At 40.2% G+C, this 19,662-nt stretch overlaps 1 protein-coding gene across 5 annotated transcripts in view; it reads right to left on the bottom strand.

The window, feature by feature from the left end:
* Positions 1 to 4,373: 4,373 nt before the first annotated feature.
* Positions 4,374 to 19,662, bottom strand: part of MTHFS (methenyltetrahydrofolate synthetase) — a 52,775-nt gene continuing 37,486 nt past the window's right edge. For all 5 annotated transcript variants that reach the window (XM_017960847.2, XM_017960849.3, XM_003901288.5 and 2 more), the window contains exon 3: positions 4,374 to 4,845. In XM_017960847.2, the coding sequence (XP_017816336.1) occupies positions 4,613 to 4,845 (233 nt within the window). In that variant the 3' untranslated portion in view covers positions 4,374 to 4,612. The remainder of the gene's footprint in view (positions 4,846 to 19,662) is intronic.

Genomic DNA, 19,662 nt, shown 5'->3' with positions numbered 1-19,662 from the left:
GACCAGCCTGGCCAACACAGTGAAATCCCGTCTCTACTAAAAGTACAAAAATTAGCTGGGCATGGTGGCGGGCACCTGTAGTTCCAGCTACTTGGAAGGCTGAGGCAGGAGAATCGCTTGAACCCGGGAGGCGAAGGTTGCAGTGAACCAAGATTGCACCACTGCACTCCAGTCGGAGGAGGGGGGACACAGAGAGACTTTTGTCTCAAAAAATAAATAAATAAATAAAGCTGTAAACTTAAATATTAGTTTTATGTGTATTTTTTGCACAAAGAGAAAGTATTCCACATTTTCTGACCTTTCTGAGATTGTAAATGGCCACTAGTAAACTTCAAAGTAATAAATACATCTCATTTGAATTTTCAGAGTGAAAGTTATATTTCATCACTGAGACAGAAAGGAACTACTTTCAGAGACTCGTAGTATGGAGAGTGCATATAAAAATGGCTATTTGGAAATATTTTCATCATTATATGACTGTGTTGTCAAAACCTATTAATAGTGTGACATCTACAAACACTTTCACATCTACACAACTAAAAAACTTGTAAGCAGAACTTTTCTAACTTGATTTAAAATCTTTGAAAGAATTTCAATAAGCTTCGAACCTATTTGTTTTTTATGTGTTTTTGTTGTTGTTTGGGGTCTTGCTCTGTCACCCAGGCTGGAGTTCAGTGCCGCAATCACAGCTCACTGTAACCTCGAGCTCCAGCCCCCACTTATTAACAAAGTAAATGTGCAGCACCTTCTGATTAACATGCAAAAACTACGTATTCACATCAAGAAAATGGATATTTACCAGCCAGATTTAAATTTTAAAAAATTTATCTTTGGAAAATTGGTAAATAGGATTGAAAATTTTAGTAGGTATAGTTTTCCTTCCATCTGAATCTGCTTCTCTAGAAGGTATCTTTTTCAGCTCTAACAGCCCTTAAGACCAAATATTGAAATAAACTGAAATCAGAACCAGAATTTTGAATCATTCAAAAGGTGTTAAAATAAGGTTTTCAAAAATAGTAAATGTCCAAAAAATTTTATTTAAAAAACATTGCTTTTTAAAAAGTTCATTATAAATTGTATATAATATATTCTACTTCAACATCATCTCATGCTGCTCTTGATCATATTGCTGTTTTTAAAAATGAGTATATTATACTTATTTATATATGTATAAAATATATATAAACAAGTATATTATAAATTATATATCATATATACTATGTCAACATTATCTCATACTTCTTGTGTGTATATTTTATGTGTATGTTATTACTCAGAAAAATTTATTATTACTTTAAGCATATAAATAAACATATTTGGGGTGGGTGCTTATAGGTATTGGAAACTACCATTAAAGGGCAGGAGGTCTATGACCATCCAGGAATAGGGAAGAAGACAACCATAAAAAGCAAACAAGAGAGCACTAAGAAGGAAAAGTAGCACAGACAATGCGACACACATATATGGACTGCCCAACACAACGCAACGCAGTAATAGAAAACTTGTTCTGGAATAATCCAAGCCTGAGACAATGCCAAGGGGATAGAATCTCAGCAGCAAACAGCAACCAACATAAAAATGAGCAAGCGCACAGCACAGAGAGGGCAATATTCAAACTGGTTCATTCCTTCATCAGGAATTTATTGGCTCTTCGACATTCCTGCAGAAGAATTAGGAAGGAGGCTTACCCTCGTAGCCATGAAGACTTAAAACTGTGAGAACTAAAGCAATCTGGGACTGGTGCTGAGACAGAAAAACATAGCAAAGGGACAATGAATAAGCCAGCAAACAGATTCACATATATTGGAGAACTTACTCTATAACAGACATAAAGTTACATATTCAATAAATGTTGCTGGAACAATTAAAAAAAAGAATTTATTGGCTCTTTATTTTGCATGTCTGTGGTAGATACTGGAATAAACCATGAACTTGGCAGAGAATTTGCCTTTGAGGAGATCGTAGGGTAGTGGAGAAATTAAGCATGTAAACATATGACTAAAGAGCAGTGTGATCAACTGAATTTCAATGATCTCTGTAGGGAAAAAAAAAAAAAAAAACTGCGACCAAGAACTGAGCTTCTGTAGTAAGACACTCATGCCTAGACACATTTATCAATCTCCTAGTTAGTAAGACTTTGTGATTAAATGTGTAATGCTCTTGACTAGAACGTTATATAGTTTACTTTCTAATTAAATTAAGCACAGTTCTGTAGTATATACAGCAAGCACAGACCTATGTTGGGGCCCTGATATATTTCCAATTTCCCAATACTTGAAATTGTTTTTGTTCAGATCTAGTTGCTATTTCTCTTCTACTCAGATTGTCCCCTCATCTGAGACGCTCACCATTCTTGCTTCATGTTAGCCTGTACTGAAGTGCTTGCCTCCTGAGTCTAAGGCCTTGTCTTCAGCCTCTGTGTATGCCCTAATCAGAGTTACAGTGTTGTCATCACCTGCATCATAGGGGCATTTTCTCCCTTCCAATACCCTCTGCACAAATATTGTGCATTACTGATCACGAGGGAGTGCTTCTCTTTCCAGGCCAGAGACCCTATGGCCCTCTGACTTCTCTTGAATCTCAGCACCCTGCATTTTCTGGCCAGTTAACTCGGCATTCTGTCCGCACTTGAGGAGCTGGTAGAGTGGTTTTTAAATGCTCTCGTTTAATAGAAGAATAACATAGACTGAGTTCAACAATACTAAACTTTCTAGACCTGCAGCAGGTCAGGAATTTTACTGCTCAACCATTTCAGACCAACAGTCATGTCAGCTACATTAACATTCATTTTAACCTTAGAGTCAAAATAATACTTACCAATATTTTTAACCAGTACAATAATGTGACTTCATAGCTTGTAAGAATTCGGTTTCCTTCCCATTTCTCATCGTACATATTATATTGTACAAATCCATATTTAGCCTAAATGGGTTTTTCAAATGTATTTTTCAAATGTTTTTACTTTTGCGCATAAAACATCAAATCTATGCTATTATCCAAAGAATAATGACTGTTTTGAATGAAACACTTCCAATGTATTCAATTATTTCATTAAAAAATTATCACACACACACACTATATGTCTAGTTGTCTACTAAGCATAAGAAGTATAAAGATCACTTCTCTTCTTTGGAGCTCACAGTACGGTAAAGGGGACAGATATGACAACAAATAATTTGATACGTAAGACAACATGATAAGCAGATCAATGGCCAGGGCCATTCAGACAAGGGAAAGAACACTCACTCTGCTTGGGAAAGTAGCAGAGGACTTCACAGAAGAGGATGCAATGGCTGAGTTTTTAAGGGTAAACAGCCTTCTAGATGAACAAAAGAAAGAGCATTTCAGACAGAGAGAAATGCATGCTTACAGTGTGCAAAGGGCAGAAGAAGCCTGCAGTGCTCAGTGTTACAGAAGGAGAAGATGAGAGTGGGGAGACAAGAAGCTAGAAAAAGTAGATGAGGAGACCTCTCTTAAGGAGCTTTGTATACAACAGAAGCCATCTGTTTGCTACCCAGGAGGTTCTGATCAGCCACTGAAAGACCTTAGTCAGGGGTGCTGCACGATTAGATTTGTGTTTTCTAAGATCAGTTTGACCACAGCTTGAGAAATAAACTGGAAGAGGCAAGATGGAAGGCAAGGGAAGCAGGTGTGACACTCTTGCCTAGTCCAGCTTAGAAATGCTAAAAGGCTGGACAAAAACAGTGACAGGACAATCGAAAGGAGAGAATAGATTTAAGAGGCATTTCAGAGGCAAAATCAACAAGACCTGGTGACAGGATGGACAAGGGGTGTGAGTAAGAGAGCCGTGTCTATTAAGACTCCTGGGTTTCTGAGGATGACCAAATCATCCCCACAACAAAATTATTGCTCCCTAGCTGTGGTGCCATCTGCCAACTTTCAACCCACAGCAAATTTCATTTCCAAAGTAGAAACCATGAGTAAACAGAAATAATTTCTAACTTATAAGATACCAGATCTTAAACTCATCAAGTGCTGATACATGCAGTGATGGTAACCAATAAGTAGAGTGAAAGTATTTAAATCATAAAAGGTTTCCCTCTACTAACCACTAAAAGCTACAAAGTGTCCAACATAAAATTCTAGAGTGAGTAAAGGAAGTCATGATGAAGTGAGATAATATTCTTAGGGAATTCTGTATCCAAAGCAAATACCAACAAATCAATTAATAGTCCCCAAGTCTCCATGCACCTGCCAGGACTGACCAGGTCACGACAGGACATAATAAAATACAGTGTCCACTCCCAGTGAGCTTACCTTCCTCTCGCACTCAGTCGGGGCACAGTTCCTCATAAATATTTAACTTAAGTTGCAAAGTAGACAGATCAACTTGTTACATTAACACCAGGAGGTTAAGCTGAAAATCACAGGCTGATAGCCTCCATTTCAATGAATATTCTACTAGTCACACTTCTATTGGTTTTTAAAGATAGTTTTATATAAGGTATTTTATAATTACAATTTTAAAATGCAGTCTGTATTCACAAAAATTAGTTGTACAATTTCAACTAATTTTTGACACGGGAAAAATACACATACTTTGCTTTACTCTCATATAAAACACTGATTATTCGGCTGTAGTAATCCAGATTTAAGATGCTGATGAGTCTTCGTAAAGGACTTCATCTACCTTCATGTCGTTTTCATTCACTGGGACCTGGAGGCAAATCTGTTCTTTGAAAGCCAACGCTAGGGTGTAGGGCTTCACTTCCTGATGCTGCAAACAGCGCTTCAAGTAGGCATCATAGTAGCCCTTGCCCCTCCCCAGTCGGTTGCCATGTTTGTCAAACCCAAGGCCTGGCATGAAGATGAGATCGAGTCCCCCTGCGGAAAAGAGGAACAAATTTAAGAGGATTAATTATTTCTGAAAGATCATTTCAGGATGTGTTTTTTGTTTTGTAATGACATCTATTCTTTCTCTGATTTCTAAAAATAATTTGTGACCATTAATAGCCAAAAAGCACAGAGGTGGACAAAAAAGGAAATAAAACTTACTCAGCAACTCAGTTAAGTCTCTTATTCATCCTTCCAATAGATACTTTACATATATCTGTACAAAAGTGCCAGATTCCCAGGCCTCATTCATAACTAGTTAAATAAAGAGAATCTCCAGAGATAGATAGGGCCCTCTTTTTTTAGTATCCTGGTGATTCTCCATACCTGTCAGGTTTGGAAATCAACGCCCCAGGATAATGACAGTTGGAGGGCGGGAGAGGGTCAAGGAGGAGCCATAAAGGACAGAGCTGTTCTCAGGGTCAGTGAGCAGAAAGAAAGTCCACTGTCAGGCATATCAAGCAGTTCAGACAGCCTACTCCCTCCTCATTTCCCCTCCCATTGGAGAGGCAAGGCCAGGCTGCCAGGCTTCCCCAGATTCATGTGAGAGCAGGCTTTGACCTACTCAGGGACATTCCAAAGGTACAAGATGGGGACCCACAACTAGTCCTCTAGCTAGAACCCTCTCAAGTAACACGAAAACCAGAACTGGCTATGACATTATCAGGACAGAATGCTGAAGCTCAGGGTGGGAGGCAGGGTCCTGGAGGCTGTAAAAACCCAACTGCAGGAAGGGTGTGTGGGGATTCCCATGAAGATGGCAATAAAGGTCACTAGGTGAAGGACCTCCATGAGGGAATGGTACTCCAGCCTCTGGCAAGAAACATGGGGTACCAGTGTTAGCACAAGAGCCACATTACATGTGCAACCCAGTGGTCTGCCCTGTGGCCTCCTTGTACTGAGTCTTGTCCTCCTGACAGCTGTCCTGGGGGCTTCTGGGTGACCTATAGCTTAGTCGTGGACTAACCATTCACATAGCATTGCTGGCAAGATATACCAGGGTTGGAAGCCATGAATTCTCTGGAACAGGGTGTTCAGAGTAGAGAAGATCAGACTGCTAGTACGGCTGGCCCCCGCTATCAGCAGATATTCTGACTACCTACAGAACTGTGAGGTGAACTCAGCTTCTCTCTGGCTCCCAGCATACACCGGTCACCCCTGCCTGCCAAAATCCAGCAAAGCATGCCTCAGATTACAGTAATGACCTTCCCCTGTAAACCTGCTTGTCTATTTCAATTCCAACTTGCTAAAAAGATCCTAGTCACTGACTTTTGTCTTTCCTCCCTGCCCCGTCCAGCTTATTGATAGTGGACTGTGAATTTGGACTTTACTCCCTCGTGTCCTCTTTCTGTTGCCAGAGCACCGTCAGGCTTGAAGTTCAGTTCTGTCTTCCATACCTAGAACATACAATGCGCATACCTTTCTAAGGATTCCTGCCTCTTTACAGTATGACAACGTGCTCTGTAAGGTCCTCTGGAGGACACACAGTCTCTTCCCTTCATGAGGTGGCAGTTCAGTTAGTACAAAATATATCCACATGTAATATCCATTCCAATGCACAGCAGCAGTCTCTGCCAAATGCCTCAAAAGCAACAGAGACAAATACTAGAGACCTCAGCAGCGGGAGAGCAAACGCTGGGTGGTCAGGGAAGAATTCACGGAAAACTCAACTTGACCTGGATTTTTAAGATGTGTCAGAGTTGGGTCTAAATATCTTTCAGAAACCAAAAGAAGGGTGGCAAGAGCCGAGTGAGGGAGTAGGAAGTGGGGAGTAGTTTACTTGCTGGGACAGAAGGATCAAGCTGAGGAGTAGCAGAAGACATGAATGTAGAGTTCACCAGGTACAGGCATGGAGATTTGGGGTCAAAGGCACAGAGACCCCCTAGAACACAATAGCAAAAAACCAAATAACCCATTTAAAAACTGGGCAAAAGACTTAAACAGGCTGGGCACGGTGGCTCATGCTTGTAATCCCAGCACTTTGGGAGGCCGAGGCGGGTGGATCATGAGGTCAGGAGATAGAGATCATCCTGGCTAACACGGTGAAATCCCGTCTCTACTAAAAATACAAAATATTAGCCAGGCGTGGTGGCAGGTGCCTATAGTCCCAGCTACTCAGGAGACTGAGGCAGGAAAATGGCATGAACCCGGGAGGTAGAGCTATCACACCACAGAACTCCAGCCTGGGCGACAGAGTGAGACTCTGTCTCAAAAACAAAAAAGACTTAAACATACATTTGTCCAAAGAAGACATACAAATGGCCAACAGGCATATGAAAATGTACTCAACATCACTGATCATCAGGGAAATACAAATAAAATCTTCAATGAAACATCACCCCACACTCACGAGGATGTCCAATATCCAAAAAATAGAAAACCACAAATGTTGGCAAGGATGTGGAGAAATTAGAACCCTTGTACACTGCTGGTGGGGATGTAAAATAATGCACCCATTAAAGAAAAGAGTATACGGGTTCCTCAACAAATTAAAAGCAGAACTACCATATGGCTCAGCATTCCCACTTCTGGGTATCTATCCAAAAGGATTGCAAGTCAGGGTCTTGAAGAGATATTTGCACTCCCACGTTCACTGCACCATTATTCCCAAGAGCCAACATATGGAAACAACCTAAGTATGCATCGATGGATGAACAAACAAACAAAATGTGGTACATATATTCAATCAATATTATTCAGCCATATTAAAGAAGGAAATTCTGCAGTATGTAACCCATGGATGAGCCCGAAGGATATTATGCCAAGTGAAATCAGTCGGTCACAAAAAGACAAATACTTTATGATGCCACTTACATGTGCTATCTAGAGTAGTCAAAATCTTAGAAACAGAAAGCAGAACGATGGTTACCAGGCGCAGGAGAAAGCGGGAGACAGAGAGTTGCCATTCAACGGGTACAGAGTTTCATTCATGCAAGATGAAAAAATTCTAGAGATCTGCTATACAACTGTGCTTACAGTTAACAATACTTTCCCAGGCACTTACAACTTTCAGGAGGGTAGATCTCACATTATACGTTATTTACCACAATAAAAAATTTTAAAAAGCAAAGAGACCAAAAGAGAAGCCAGGAGAATAGTCAGGATTCCCACCAGAGTCAATACACAAGAAAGAAAAGGCAGAATTTTGGAACATCCACATTTAGGCAGTTGGAGGAAAAGAATGAAGAAATGAAACAGAGATAAGAAAACAACGTTCTCAAATCCCTTGAGCACGAGTTAATCTTACTGCCTCTTTTCTTGTTACTCCCTGTACTTTGATCACAGCTCTCACTGAAGTCTACCTTGTACCACAGTTGATGGTACACGTCTCTGTCTCCCTCACCAGACAGAAAATTTCTTTGAGGGCCATAATTTTTCCAAGTCCTATTTCATCCTTGGATTTTAATAGAATTTTAGGCCAAAGAAACTCTGAAAAATGAGTATTTGGCTTGCAGAATGGATCAATCCCAGCATGACATCCCCTATTTTAGTAATTCCAAAGTACATAAATTTGGCTCAAAGAGGCAAAAAAATAAAATAAAATAATAAAAATACAACTTTGTATGGCTGCTTTTTCAAAATGAGTTTTACACTTGAGAAGCAAGAGGAGAATGGTTTTTGGATTCCCAGGTAACCAAAGCTCAGAAAAGGCCCCTCCTACGTGGAAGTCCTTGCATCATACATGGGGTATTGTTGTTGTAGCCCTGCCCACAGAACTGTTCCTGCTGCTCCCTTCAACCACAGGGATCACAGGTTGCTCCTGGCCTCAGGTCCTTAAGATATACTTCCTGGTCTGCTCCCACTTCTGCTACTTTGTATATCCAAGTGTTCTCCCTGAAACACATTGTGTATTCTTTGTTTGACTTTATTTGTTGTCACCCTTGAAGCTCTTCCTGTGCCTTACCACCATCTCCACATGCATCACCCACCCGCCACACACACTCCTGGGGCTCCTCACACTTTGGGAACACTATGCTGGATGTTTTTCCTCCTCAAAGGTGACAGCTCAGTGGGGTTTAAAAATCATGCAGAGGCTCAACAAGCTTCCCTCACACACACTGGTCCCACTAATAGAGGTAGACACCAGAGACACCTTCACACACCACAAGGTTAGAACTCAATAGGGGAGACAGAAGAAAAAACTTAGTCCATGCACAGTTCATATGCCTCTGGTATGGCTCTATTTTCAAATCAGCCAGGGCTCATTAATAGTGTCCACTGACAGCGCAATGTGCAAGAGCCAACCTGCTGTGATTTTGTTTAATCCTGTGTGCACTTACTTCACATTCTGTGCTAGTGGGCACAGAGCTCTCTAGACGTCACAAGATTGTTCTGTAGAGTCACGGTTTGTTGAGTGTTTTTCTCCAGGTTTCACTAGCTTCTAATGTGATCTTGCATTCCAAAACTGCAAAGGTAACCTTTGGAAAACTCACCCAACCCACACACACTGCATTTATTTGCTCAAAAACATCTTCTGTCTTTTCATTTGGTGCTGGCTCTGAAACAGCAGTGCCCTCTGGAGTCAGTCTGATGTGGTGACTCCACATCAGAGGGCATGGGCCCTCAGGCTATTTCTTAGCTGTGTGATCACAAGCAAGCTACTGCAATCTCTGTGCTTCCATGTGTTTTCTTATCTGTAAAATTGAGCTGGTCATGAAAACTGTATGAGATAATGCAGCGTATCTGTTCACAACAATTATATTTATTAGGATAACTTTCTATTTTTTTTTAAAGAAAACTCAGGCACTATTTCTTGAACCAGGTAGCAGGGAAAGAGGTATAGTTTCTCCAATACTTCAAGTATTTTTTTTTTTTTTGAGATGAAGTCTTGCTCTGTCGCCTGGGCTGGAGTGCAGTGGCCGGATCTCAGCTCACTGCAAGCTCCGCCTCCCAGGTTTATGCCATTCTCCTGCCTCAGCCTCCCATGTAGCTGCGACTACAGGCGCCCGCCACCTCGCCCAGCTAGTTTTTTGTATTTTTTAGTAGAGACAGGGTTTCACTGCGTTAGCCAGGATGGTCTCAATCTCCTGACCTCATGATCTGCCCGTCTTGGCCTCCCAAAGTGCTGGGATTACAGGCTTGAGCCACCACGCCCGGCCTTCAAGTATTTTTTGACCAGAGCTTTTATAATCTTACCTTAGAACTGGCTCTCACATGTTCCCTCAGCAAAGGGGTTCAGCAGAGCAAAAAAAAGGAGGAAGAAAACCAGGGGAGAATGAAGGTATAGGATGCAGATTAGCAAATTTTTCCTACAAAGGACCAGAGAATCAATAATTTAGGCTTTGCAGGCCTTAGGGTCTCTGTTAGAACAACATAACTCTGCTGTGTAGTATGAAAGCAGCCAAAGACAAATGTAAATGAATGAGTTTGGCTGTGTTCTGATAAAATTTTGTTTACAAAAACAGACAGAGGGCCAGATTTGGCCCATGGGGCTGCAGTGTGATAACCCCCATCATAGAACATAAGGAAAGAGAGTTTCAGGGACAGAGAAGTAGACACAGTGTCAAATGTGGCAGAATGGACAAGTAAGGTAAGAACACAAAAATATCTAATAGATTTGGCAACTAGGGAATCAACGGGGCAAGGATAATATCAGTGGAGAGATGGGGACAGATGCTGAGCTGCAGAATCTTCGTTGACCAGGAAAAAAGCCTAGGTAGTAGGCCTTGAAAAAAAGTGAAGAAGTAAGACTCTATAAATGCCTCTACTTCCTGAGACAGAAGTATTAGGCTCTGAGGATTCAGTTCACCTTCACAAAACATTCTTATTAATTCTGGCAGCGAGGCAGCCTGGGCCCCTGACACCTCCTAAGATGTCCTGAACTCAGACTCCCTGTCCTGAGCTTTGCAGAATATAATCAGTTCAGCCAGTGGACTGTCTTTACTGTAATACTGAAGAGAAGGCTGAAAATAAGTGTTAGAGCCCATGAAGTATGTGGGCACCTGCCTACCTGCACACCTTTGCTCCTGTGATGCTGTTCTTCATTCCTGTAAGGGCCTTCTACTCTTTTTGTTAACTTATTTATCATAACAATTATAATATCACAAATCTTAAACTTCCATCGAGTCCGCCCAGTCCATGCAGTTTGGTGTGACCAGCTCTTATCCTATACTGTAAGAATGCCTGTGGTCCGTTAAGTAGTAGGACTCCTTCTCCCTTCCTTCTGGGAGCAGAGCTTTTGTCTTTCCCCAGAGAATTTGAGCTCAATTCTATTTACTATGAAAAAAAGAATGACAGTGAAGGATATAAGGGCTATAATGAGTAGTCTCCTTGTTATATTTATTTTAGCTTCCTGACTATATCCAAGGAGTGACTTGTTCAGATTACCCCATGAGACACCTAACTCTTAACCAAAGTCCTGCTTCTAAAAGAGAAGGACAGCACAGAAACTAACATTTGTACAGTGCCTACAATGTGTCGGGCAAGATGCCATACCCTGGAAAGAGAAGGATAAATAAAACCAGCTGGTCAGTACATCTACCTAGGGAGGCAGGAGGGTGGGAACTATTATCCCCATTTCACAAAAGAATAAACGGATGCTCAGAGAGGTCAAATTACTCCCTAAAGTCATTCAACTCATAAGAGACTCAGCTTATAAGAGATGAAGCTGAGGGCTTGCTGTTCCAAATGGATAATGATTCAACAATATACATGGCTTCTATTGCCAAAAGATACAAATGAGATTAAGTAAAGATATGGAGGAAACACAACAAGGCCAAGCATCTTGGAGGCAGTAGAGGAGAGGGGTTTAAGTGTGTAGGATTCTAGACAGGCTGCCTAGGTCTGAATCCAGCACTACCACTTAATAGCTATGAAACATCAGTCAAAATTACCTTCACCCAAAATCTAGAATGGATAAGCATATTAAGATGTAAAGAGTCTCTAAGCTATTAATACCAAATGTCAACTTAATCAACTGCAGCATGCCTACTCCTCAGGCCACGTGGCTGATTACAGAGAGACACAGGCACTTCCATCAGACATGCTTCTAAAACATGAAGAAGCTGAAATCCTAAAATAAAATACAGAACCAATAATTCATGATAGCTCTTGAGGCAGAACTGTCAAAAATCAATACCATATGTTTTGAATTCATTATGATTGCCTTAGAAAGAACAGACTGAAGCACAACCTCCTTGAAACACTCTTCATATAAAACAGTAGAGCACATAGAAGGTAATAAAACCTTTTACATGACTGCAGCAATAAAATATATTCAACTTCTGATTATATATAAAAATTGGGTTTTAAAAAAAATATGGTTCCCTGCAAATCTATAACATACTTAAGGAGGAGTTAACTGAGCCACCTATTATGGACCGCTAATTTTTAAAAATTACACTGTAAACACACCTTCACTCTTTCTGCTATGAATGGTCACAACCTATTTTGGTTATCTGGGAATATTCACACCGAATCAAACACACTGTAGTAAGAATCATCTATTAAAGACATGATCATCATAATTGATCACTTCTGCATTGTTACTATAAAATTCTTTCTCTTAACTTCGATACTAACATTTGCACCAGAATATAGGGACCATATCTGTCACAAAAGCATTAGAAATAAGTACCAACCCCATGTGAGATAGCCCTTCTCCTAGTATCCCTGGGTGACACAGGTCATTCTGCTAATCAGTTAATGAGGTATTCAGAATATAAGACAATCTGTGTGTGTCTTATATTTAAAACCTAAGTGTATTATGGGTTCGAGGCTTTCACTCAACCTTATGAACACTACGTGTTTAAATGAAGGAAGTAGGAGGTGACAGGAATTTATACTCTTCTAAGTAAAGCTGAAAAAGCAAATAAGAAATGTGAATAATATTTAGCGACTTGGCTGCTGAAGATCTCACAGCAGCACTCTCCTCCTACCTAATCCAAAGAGCCTAGAAAAATATCAAGGACAACAGGCCAGAAGTCAAGATAAAATGGGTTATAGAAACCAATCCTTCTATCCATAATACAGGTTCACCCCTTTAAGGATATCACAGGAAGGATACGAAAGAAGAGTGGCTACCTCTGAAACAAGGTATTAAGTAACAGGAGACTTGGATGAGAAGAATATTTCACACTTTCACAGTACTCTTCTGTATGGTTTAAATTTTTATCATGTGCATATGGAATCAAATTTTTAAAAATATCATCCTTATAGTACATCAAGGACAAGAGCCTTGGAGGCAGTCCTGTACAGCAGTTTATCTGTGCAGGCTTCTACAGAGACTGCCTGGGCTTGAATCCCATAACTACCGTTACTAGATAAGAAACATTAGTAAAGTTACTGAATTAGTAAAGTTACTCTCTTTGAAACCCAATTTCTTCTCCTTCAGACAAAAATAATGCTATTTTATAGGGATTAAATAAAGGAGGTAAAACTCTAGTAAGTGTTCAATAAATTACAGCTGTATTATACTTGGGGATATGAATAATGCCTATCCTCTTCCTGTTGACTCTGAAAGTTATTTCTTGAGTCATAATACTAACACTCCAAGAGCCAGCTTGCAGATTTCCTATAAGCCCAAACCATGGGCAAGGGTCGGCCTAGCTCTCTACCGCCACCTCCTGTCAGCTAGCAACATGCAGGTGAGAGCGGTCCGTAAGAAACTGCTCAAGCCTTAGGCAGAGCAGGAGCCCTGATGGCTCACTGAAATACACAGTCTCCGAAACAGGTGTGATAGGAAAGCATTCCTCTGTTAGAAACAGCCTTTCTCTTTTAAAGGATCCTTTGAGGTGTATCTGTTTACAAACCAAGAAAAATGAAGTTGCTCTTTTACAATCCCTTTCAGCACATTCAGCTGTGTGCTAGACACTGTGCTAAGCTCTTTGCAAACATGACTTAATTTAATCTTCCCAACAGTTCTGTGAGGTATATATTGTTATCCCCTTTTTTCAAATGGGAAAATCAAGATGATGTAATTTGCCCAAAGTCATACAGCTAGGATATGCAGGCATGGGAATGTGAATGGTGGTGTAGCTCTAGTGAAGTGTGGAAACTCTTTGTTCTTTGCCTATGAAATTAAAGCAGACAGGGAAAGCTCTGCTTATTTGCCTTGGTGGCAGAATCAGTCAAACTGGATGCAGCAGCTGTACCAGTCAGGTCAGAACCATGGTGAGGGACAGATGGCACACTCAAACCAAGGAAACGAGAAAAGATTAATAAAGAGATGGAGATGCTTAGAGAAAGCAAGAGAGATGGTACAGTCCCTGGGGTAGCTGACCGTACCATCAACTTGACCTGAAGGTGCAAGGGGCAGGAATGCGGAGGGCATGGTTATAAGAACCCGCAGAGCTGCGATGAGAAGGCTGCCTGACTGGAGTGTGGATGTACACTGGGGGCGAGGGGTAACACCCTGCAGCCTCTGGTCTTCATTGCTGCCTGCTGATGTAGTCCACAGAGGCTGGTCTTCCCCACCACTGAGCAAGTAGAAAAGATAGACAGTGGATCTAGAAGAGGCCAACCAAAATCACCTAGCAAAAGACCGAAATGTGGTTATTATCAGTGGTTACTCTTGGCTTGGAGATTTGGGCTTATTTTTAATTTATTCTTTATGTCTTATCTTTATAATAAGAACAAAGCTATTTCCTTTAGAAAAAAAACTTTTTATCAATACTCAGAAAAATTTCCAGTCTTCTTTTTGAAGATGTACTTCAAACATGCTAGCTATTTTCTTAAGTATGTTTTTTATATCTTAAGCCTACTACATTGTCTAGAAAATAACTCTAAAATTATATCAACAGATAATAATAATTTGATTTATACTATTTTCTTAGTCAACATCATCATCACCATCACCATAAACAACTACAATTGTATATGAAAGAAGCAAGCTAGGTTGCTGCAGACTGAAAAGTGGGAATGGTGTCCCAATACTTTACCACTGGGGTTTGCAAACTATAGCCTGCAAGTCAAATCTGGTCCACTGCATGATTTTATAAATAAAGTTTCAATGGGACACAGACACGCTCTGTCTTCACACTAAAATAGCAGAACTGAATCACTGCAACAGACACAGACACTGTATGGACCACAAAGCCCCAAATATTTACTATCTGGCCCTCTGCAGAAAAAGCACCCTGCCAATCCCTACTTTACAGCTTCTGCCATAAGGTTTTTAACAACAACAACAAAAATCTATATATCAGCTTATCCTATCTTAGCAGATATTGACAAAAATAAATCTTACTGGAAAAAAATATAATTTAAACTCTCTTTACTGCAGATATGTAAAAATGCTCTGTAGAAAATAGGATCCACATCAGCAGTAGCTTAATCTAAATGGCATTTCTAAATGTTATATTTATTTGGCATCTGAGTTGTTGATTATCAGATGGACCTAAAAATGAAACGGAGAAGACATTACAAAACTTCCTATGATTTTTCACTAACTGTAGGCAACCCCTGCTTGTCTGATTTTACTCATCTGTAAAATGGGTGGATGGAACTTTTCAATATCTTTTTTATTAACTTTCATATTAGGTTCAGGGGTACATGTGCAGGTTTGTTATACAAGTAAACTCATGTCCTGGGGATTTGGTGTACAGATTATTTCATCACCCAAGTACTAAGTATAGTACCCATTAGGTACTTTTCCTGATCCTTTCCCTTCTCCCACTTCCCACTCTCAAGAAGGCCTCAGTGTCTGTTGTTCCCCTCTTTGTTCCATGTGTTCTCATCATTTAGCTCCCACATATAAGTGAGAACATGCGGTATTTGGTTTTCTGTTCTTGTGGTGGTTTGCTTAGGATAATAGCCTCCAGCTCCATACATGTTGCCACAAAGGACATGATCTCATTCTTTTCTATGGTTGCATGATATTCCATGGTATATATGCACTACATTTTCTTTATTCAGTCCACTAGTGATAAGCATTTAGGCTGATTCCATGTCTTTGCTATTATGAATAGTGCTGCAATGAACATATATGTGTATGTGTCTTTATGGCTGAATGATTTATATTCCTTTGGGTATAGACTCAATACTGGGATTGCTGGGTCGAATGGTAATTCTGTCTTTAGTTCTCTGTGGAATCACCACATTGCTTCCCACAGTGGCTGAACTAATTCACGCTCCTACCAGCAATGCATAATCATTCCCTTTTCTCTGCAACCTCACCAGCATCTGTTATTTTTTGACTTTTTAACAATAGCCATTCTGACTGGTATGAGATGGTAACTCTCTGTGGTTTCGATTTGTATTTCTCTAACGGTGAAAAAATTTGAGCATTTTTTCATATGCTTGTTGGCCATGTATATGTCCTCTTTCAAAAAATATCTGTACATATCTTTGCCTACTTTTTTAATTGTTTGTTTGTTTTCTTCTTGTAAATTTGTTTAAGTTATTTATAGATTCAATATCTCAGATCTCTTTAGAATCAAAGCTTAGTGACTCTGAGAATTTAAGGAAAATTCCTTGTTTATCTGTGTGACTCAATCAAGAAATAAATTAAGCCAGTCACACACAAAAACAAACATTATATGATCCTAATTAAACGAAGTCTTGAAAGTAGTCAAACTCATAGAATCAGAAAGTAGAATGGACCAGAGGCTGAAGAAAGGGGGGAAAGAAGAACTGTTCAATGGGTATAGAGTTTCAGATATGCAATATGACAAATTCTGGAGATCTGTTGCACAGCAATGTCAATATACTTAATACTCCTGAACTGTACCTTTAAAATGGTTAAGATGGCAAATTTTGTTATGTGTTTCCTTACCACAAAAAAAAAAAAGAAAGAAAGAAATTAGGCATTGAGGGAAGAGTCTAAAGGGCAGTCCATCCTATGCTCATGTTCATGTGAGGGTGTATTCAACAAAGAAAAGTCTCTTGAAAGCAGTGAAGAACAATTTCTTCAGATACAGAAATACAAGGGTGTTTTGGAGCTATTTCTGTTTTTCTCAGTTTTTAGGAGATGAGCTCTCAAAGTCACTTTTTTTTTTTTGAGACAGAGTTTCACTCTTGTTGCCCAGGCTAGAATGCAGTAGCCCTATCTCAGCTCACTGCAACCTCCACCTCCCAGGTTCAAGCCATTCTCCTGCCTCAGCCTCCCAAGTAGCTGGGATTAAGGGCATGCACCACCACACCCAGCTAATTTTTGTATTTTTTTAGTAGAGACAGGGTTTCATCATGTTGGCCAGGCTAGTCTCGAACTCCAGATCTTCAGGTGATCCACTCACATCGGCTTCCCAAAGTGCTGCGATTACAGGTGTAAGCCACCATGCCTGGCCCACTATTCTTAATTAGTTATTGCATCGTATGATTTCCAAGCCTTAAGAGTTTAGTAAAATGGAAACTTCTGTCTGCCTTTCGCCATTTTGTTTTTTACCGAACTGTTAAATGAGCACTTGAAAGTCCTGCAACTGGCCGGGCGCGGTGGCTCAAGCCTGTAATCCCAGCACTTTGGGAGGCCGAGACGGGCGGATCACGAGGTCAGGAGATCGAGACCATCCTGGCTAACATGGTGAAACCCCGTCTCTACTAAAAATACAAAAAACTAGGCGGGCGAGGTGGCGGGCGCCTGTGGTCCCAGCTACTCCGGAGGCTGAGCCAGGAGAATGGCGTAAACCCGGGAGGTGGAGCTTGCAGTGAGCTGAGATCCGGCCACTGCACTCCAGCCCGGGCTACAGAGCAAGACTCCGTCTCAAAAAAAAAAAAAAAAAAGTAAGTCCTGCAACCTCTCTGGTTCAGTACATTTAACTAAAATAAAATTACATGGTACATTATATTTCTTCAGCTTGCTCTCTTCCTGTACACCTAAGAGGACTCATAGTTCAGCTAATATGAGTCTTGGGCCACCTAGAACAAATTCTATTACAGTAAGTCTATGATAAAGTAACCTATTACTTTGAAATAATAGTACCTGGATTTTATATAATGTCCTTTTCCAGTGAGTTCCAAGTGTCTTTTTCACTGCAACTAGGCTTGTTATCTGCTTCAATAAGTCTTCTGGTGGGGGAGAAACTTGCTCTTAAAACCCAGAATCTCCTAGGGCACAGTGGCTCACGTCTGTAATCCCAGCACTTGGGAGGCCAAGGCAGGCAGATCATGAGGTCAGGAGTTCGAGATCAGCCAGACCAACATGGTGAAACCCCCGTCTCTACTAAAAATACAAAAATTAGCTGGGTGTGGTGGCGCGTGCCTGTAATCCCAGCTATTCAGGAGGCTGACACAGGAGAATCGCTTTAACCCAGGAGGCAGAGGTTGCAGTGAGCCGAGATGGCGCCACTGCACTCCAGTCTGCGTGACAGAGCGAGACTCCATCTTAAAAAAAAAAAAAAAATCCTCCCTAAAACCTTCTAAAACAGCTTGACAGGAAAAAAGAAGCAGAAAAAAGTTTCTAACGATTGGTACTTCAATCAAAATTTAATGGATTCAAATCAATAAATAGTCATTACTAATACCTCACTTTATGGAAGGCCATGCCCAAGGAACTATAGAGAACACAGAGATAAGTTGCTATCAATGTCCTCTAGGACCTAAAAACCTGGTCAGCTAAAAATGCATCTAATCTGTTGTCTGTAAAGAGATAATTAAATAATTGTAATAAGGGGTAGAGTAATACAAGTTCCAAGGTAATAGATACAAAGGAAGAAAGTTGTATTCCTTTGAGAAGGGAGTTAAACACAGGAAAACCTCTCTAGGAAGGTGGCCTGTTGTATCAACCATGAAAGGATGAGTCTTTTAGAGAGGAAAAGTCTTTTGGAAACAAGAACATCTGGGTTTTATCCCTCCTCTGTTTGACTGTGTGACTGCAAACAAGTCATTTCCCACCTAGGCCCGTTCTCTTATCTACAAAATGAAAAATTGACTTAGATGATCTTCAAATCTCTTCCAATTCAGATAATCCCCTGTGCCAATTAAATAACTAAAGGATATACAAATTGGGAGACTGCAGACAAATCCATCTCCGTGGACTAACAATAAATTTGTCAAACACTGACATCTGCTGGAAATTGAGAAAACTACTCAATCCATCTCATAAATAGCCTTTAAAAACCTAGTCTTGAATACTTTGTTTTGAAAACACATTATCAAAGATCCAAGTTTCTTATGAAATTAAATCTTTTAATATTATTTTATCAAACTTAAGAAAATTTTGAAGAAAATAACTTTAAAATTACTTCAGAAACGTCTGTTTCCATTTGGAAATTTGGGACTGTGCTCCCATGCTTTCCTATATGACAAAAATAAGCAGCTTAACAACACAATGGACAAACTTCTATTCATCAGAACAACAAATATAAACTGATCCGGAATACACTTAACCAAGCTCTCAAGGGGATTTTGGAAGAGAAACTAACAAAATTCTTTTAAAGTTAATCTTAAAAAACACACGTAGAATAGTCAGCTAAATTTTTCAAATTAGAATAATGGGGCAGGACTCATCCTGCCAGGTATTAAAATCCATTGAACAGCCATCATACATCTGTATTAATCAAAACACTACGGCACTAGCGCCAAAATAGGCAGATTCCACAGATAGGTGGAAAAGACAAAAACAGCCAGATACAGACCCAAACATATATAAGAATTTTGTTCATGAAAATGGTGAATCTCAAGTCGACAGAGAAAGGGTAGATTACTCATTAAATGTGTTCAGACACCTGGCTAACATTTATTTATAAAACATATTCTTGGCCGGGTGCGATGGCTCATGCCTGTAATCCCAGCACTTTGGGAGGCCGAGGCAGGCAGATCACCCGAGGTCAGAAGTTCAAGACCAGCTTGGCCAACATGGTGAAGCCCTGTCTCTTAAAAAAATACAAAAATTGGCCGGGCGCGGTGGCTCAAGCCTGTAATCCTAGCACTTTG

Source organism: Papio anubis, chromosome 7, assembly GCF_008728515.1.
Source record: "Papio anubis isolate 15944 chromosome 7, Panubis1.0, whole genome shotgun sequence".
Lineage (NCBI taxonomy): Eukaryota > Metazoa > Chordata > Mammalia > Primates > Cercopithecidae > Papio > Papio anubis.
Note: the sequence above shows the minus strand (reverse complement) of the source record. Positions and strands in the feature narration are given on the sequence as shown.